Here is a 4899-nt window from a genome sequence, read left to right as displayed (position 1 = left end):
GTTTGTGTGGAACGGGTAAATGGGGTGGTGACAAGAGAAGCCAGGTGAAGGGGCCGAGCCAGGTCATAGAAGGTCTTACCTGCACAGCTGAGGAGCTCAGACCCAGGCTTCTTAACTCTACTACCTCATCCTGGGCAACTCTGCCAGGCTGTTGGGAAAGGAGAACTCCTGCCTCCATGATGGGGAAGTTGGCAAACACCAAAGCAATACCCCCACCCAGAAGAGCCTAGGCAGCAGAACACCTGCTTCCCCAGCCTGCCTGTATGTGGACCAGACCTGCTGCCTTTCACCTCTAGAGTCCTGGGGAGCCCATCCCAGATTTTAGAAGCTGTACTTATTCCACCAACCCTCACCCACCTCCCACGTACACTGCCAGAGGAAGTTCTGGAAACTCATTTTATCTTTCATTTACCCAGTGAGCCAAGCAGGTTGGGAGGAAAGAGGTAAGAAAAGTTAGAGAACCTACCTCACATCTCTCTAGGCTCTGAAGGACTCCAAAGATGACAATAATTTCAACCCATCCACTCTCCTTCCCTCCCAAAACACACACACACACCCATACACACACACCTTCCTCTTCTTCACTGAAGACTCACAGACACTCACTCTGTGAGCAGATCTTAGAAACCGACACTAAAGCCTTAAGGACAGGCCTGGCCATGACCTGTGAAGCTCCTTTGGCTTGTTGAGTCAAAAACATGGGAGGGGCTGGGCACGGTGGCTCATGCCTGTAATCTCAGTGCTTTGAGAGACCAAGGTGGGCAGATCCCTTGAGGTCAGGACTTCAAGAACAGCCTGGCCAACATGGAGAAATCCCATCTCTACTAAAAATACAAAAATTAGCTGGGGGTGGTGGCACATACCTGTAATCACAGCTACTCAGGAGGCTGAAGCAGGAGAATTGCTTGAACCCGGGAGGTGGAGGATGCAGTGAGCTGAGATTGCACCATTGTATTCCAGCCTGAGCGACAGAGTGAGACTGTGTCTCAAACAAGCAAGCAAGCAAACAAACACAGGAGTGGGGTAGATACTATTTCTCTGCAACCTCCTTAACTCTGCATCCTCTTCTTCCAGGGCTGCCCCCGATGGGGCCTGGCAATGAGTGAGCAGGCCCTGCCCCAGTGGACGAGGAGGAGGAGCTGTATCCAGGAGGGCGAGAAGTGATGCCCTGTGTAGAATGACTGCCCTAGGAGGGTGGTTTCTTGGGCCCTGGCAGGGTTGCTGACCCTCACCCTGCAAAACACGAAGAGCAGGACTCCAGACTCTTCTTGTGAATGGTCCCCTGCCCTGCAGCTCTACCATGAGGCTCCTCGTGGCCCCCCTCTTGCTAGCTTGGGTGGCTGGTGCCACTGCCGCTGTGCCCGTGGTACCCTGGCATGTGCCCTGCCCACCTCAGTGTGCCTGCCAGATCCGGCCCTGGTATACGCCCCGCTCATCCTATCGCGAGGCCACCACTGTGGACTGCAATGACCTATTCCTGACAGCAGTGCCCCCTGCGCTCCCCGTGGGCACGCAGACCCTGCTCCTGCAGAGCAACAGCATTGCCCGTGTGGACCAGAGTGAGCTGGGCTACCTGGCCAATCTCACGGAGCTGGACCTGTCCCAGAACAGCTTTTCAGATGCCCGAGACTGTGATTTCCATGCCCTGCCCCAGCTGCTGAGCCTGCACCTGGAGGAGAACCAGCTGACCCGGCTGGAGGACCACAGCTTTGCAGGGCTGGCCAGCCTACAGGAACTGTATCTCAACCACAACCAGCTCTACCGAATTGCCCCCAGGGCCTTTGCGGGCCTCAGCAACTTGCTACGGCTACACCTCAATTCCAACCTGCTGAGGGCCATTGACAGCCGCTGGTTCGAAATGCTGCCCAATTTGGAGATACTCATGATTGGCGGCAACAAGGTAGATGCCATCCTGGATATGAACTTCCGGCCCCTGGCCAACCTGCGCAGCCTGGTGCTAGCAGGCATGAACCTGCGGGAGATCTCCGACTATGCCCTGGAGGGGCTGCAGAGCCTGGAGAGCCTCTCCTTCTACGACAACCAGCTGGCTCGAGTGCCCAGGCAGGCACTGGAACAAGTGCCCGGGCTCAAGTTCCTAGACCTGAACAAGAACCCGCTCCAGCGGGTCGGGCCGGGGGACTTTGCCAACATGCTGCACCTCAAGGAGCTGGGGCTGAACAACATGGAGGAGCTGGTCTCCATTGACAAGTTCGCCCTGGTGAACCTCCCCGAGCTGACCAAGCTGGACATCACCAACAACCCACGGCTGTCCTTCATCCACCCCCGCGCCTTCCATCACCTGCCCCAGATGGAGACCCTCATGCTCAACAACAATGCTCTCAGTGCCTTGCACCAGCAGACGGTGGAGTCCCTGCCCAACCTGCAGGAGGTAGGTCTCCACGGCAACCCCATCCGCTGTGACTGTGTCATCCGCTGGGCCAATGCCACAGGCACCCGTGTCCGCTTCATTGAGCCGCAGTCCACCCTGTGCGCGGAGCCTCCGGACCTCCAGCGCCGCCCAGTCCGCGAGGTGCCCTTCCGGGAGATGACGGACCACTGTTTGCCCCTCATCTCCCCCCGCAGCTTTCCCCCCAGCCTCCAGGTGGCCAGTGGAGAGAGCATGGTGCTGCATTGCCGGGCACTGGCCGAACCCGAACCCGAGATCTACTGGGTCACTCCAGCGGGGCTTCGACTGACACCTGCCCATGCAGGCAGGAGGTACCGGGTATACCCCGAGGGGACCCTGGAGCTGCGGAGGGTGACAGTGGAAGAGGCAGGGCTGTACACCTGTGTGGCCCAGAACCTGGTGGGGGCTGACACTAAGACGGTTAGTGTGGTTGTGGGCCGTGCTCTCCTACAGCCAGGCAGGGACGAAGGACGGGGGCTGGAGCTCCGGGTGCAGGAGACCCACCCCTATCACATCCTGCTATCTTGGGTCCCCCCACCCAACACAGTGTCCACCAACCTCACCTGGTCTAGTGCCTCCTCCCTCCGGGGTCAGGGGGCCACGGCTCTGGCCCGCCTGCCTCGGGGCACCCACAGCTACAACATTACCCGCCTCCTTCAGGCCACGGAGTATTGGGCCTGCCTGCAAGTGGCCTTTGCTGATGCCCACACCCAGTTGGCTTGTGTATGGGCCAGGACCAAAGAGGCCACTTCTTGCCATAGAGCCTTAGGGGACCGACCTGGGCTCATCGCCATCCTGGCTCTTGCTGTCCTCCTCCTGGCAGCTGGGCTAGCGGCCCACCTTGGCACAGGCCAACCCAGGCAGGGGGTGGGTGGGCGGCGGCCTCTCCCTCCAGCCTGGGCTTTCTGGGGCTGGAGTGCCCCTTCTGTCCGGGTTGTGTCTGCTCCCCTCGTCCTGCCCTGGAATCCAGGGAGGAAGCTGTCCAGATCCTCAGTAGGGGAGACACTATCGCCACCACTGTCTCAAAATTCTTGAAGCTGGGCCTGTTCTCAGCAGTAAGGAAATCACTAGGACTACTTTTTACCAAAAGGGAAGCAGGCTGGGCCAGATGCCCTGCCAGGAAGGGGACATGGACCCACGTGCTTGAGGCCTGGCAGCTGGGCCAAGACAGATGGGGCTTTGTGGCCCTGGGGGTGCTTCTGTGGCCTCCAAAAAGTTGCCCTTACCTTCCAGGGCCACCTCTGCTGCCATTCTGAGGAACATCTCCAAGGAACAGGAGGGACTCTGGCTAGAGCCTCCCACCTCCCCATTTCCTCCTGACCCAGAGGCTCCTGGGCCTGGCTTGGCTGTCCCCTGCCTGTTTCCCCGGGCTGCACCCCTTCCTCTTCTCTTTCTCTGTACAGTCTCAGTCGCTTGCTCTTGTGCTCCCTGGGCAAGGGCTGAAGGAGGCCTCTCCATCTCACCTCGGGGGGCAGCCCTCAACATGGGAGTGACCCCAGCCAGATCCGAAGGACGTCTGGGAGAGTGACACCCAGAAACGCCTCATCTCAGCAGCCTGGGCTTGGCATTCCACAGCTGACTTTCTATAGGCAATTTTGTACCTTTGTGGAGAAATGTGTCACCTCCCCCAACCCGATTCACTCTTTTCTCCTGTTTTGTAAAAAATAAAAATAAATAATAACAACAATATGGGGGAAAGGAATGAAAGGAAAATAATCCTCTGAGTATTGAGTGTAGTTAAGGAGCTCTGCTCTGGAATCTCCTCGGAGCCTGGAGGGTGATGGGCGTGGGGTCCACCTGGGATATGAGAAGAGGGATAAGAAAAGGGACAGGGTGAAAGAGAGGACAGTTTTCCCTTTTCAGTTTGAATTCTGGCTCCGGGGCCTACTCCTGGCCCCCAAGAGTCTCTGTGGCTATGATAATGAACAGAGTGAGGAAGGGAAGGAGGCAAGGAGAGGGTGGGAGAGAACCATCGAGACATACCCCAAGATGGAGAGAGCGGAAATTTCCATCACCAAATGCTGTCACCCCTTCTCCTCCTCTGATAAGCAATTAACATGCCAGAGCATAGGAAGCACTTCCCAGCCTATTTCTAATTAAACAAACCCAAGAGGCAGAGTCATGCAGAGAATTGCAAATCATCAAGACAGCAAGAACTTTGGCTCACTGGGGCAGGAGCGGAGCGTGGGGTGATAGAGGATTTAGGGAGGGGAGGGCTATGGGATAAGGAAGTGACTGCATTTTATCTTTCTGTTCCATTTCAGTATAATTTGCAATGAGCATGGTTTGCTTTTGTAGTTTTTTTTTTTCTTTTGAAACTGATTGAGTTCTTAGGACTCCATGTGAAGAGGAACATCTGTTGGGAAGCCATTAGAGCCAAGGGCAGAGGGGCACTGTGGGCCTACCAAGGGGGCCATGCCAGAGCCAGTTGCTACTGGCCCACTGCTCTCCACTTCTGAGCTAGGCTGGGAAAGGAATGAGTTTCCTGAGAC

General features: G+C 56.9%; 1 protein-coding gene across 4 annotated transcripts in view; it reads left to right on the top strand.

Annotated features, from left to right (window-relative positions):
- LRRN2 (leucine rich repeat neuronal 2) overlaps window positions 1-4120 on the top strand; it is a 71270-nt gene extending 67150 nt beyond the window's left edge. For all 4 annotated transcript variants that reach the window (XM_035281399.3, XM_078356975.1, XM_078356974.1 and 1 more), the window contains one exon: window positions 1075-4120. In XM_035281399.3, the coding sequence (XP_035137290.2) occupies window positions 1301-3442 (2142 nt within the window). In that variant the 5' untranslated portion in view covers window positions 1075-1300 and the 3' untranslated portion in view covers window positions 3443-4120. The remainder of the gene's footprint in view (window positions 1-1074) is intronic.
- The last annotated feature ends 779 nt before the right edge of the window (window positions 4121-4899 follow it).

The sequence above is a fragment of the Callithrix jacchus genome, chromosome 19 (genome assembly GCF_049354715.1).
Source record: "Callithrix jacchus isolate 240 chromosome 19, calJac240_pri, whole genome shotgun sequence".
Taxonomy (NCBI): Eukaryota; Metazoa; Chordata; class Mammalia; order Primates; family Cebidae; genus Callithrix; species Callithrix jacchus.
This window is presented reverse-complemented; position numbering and strand designations above follow the sequence as displayed.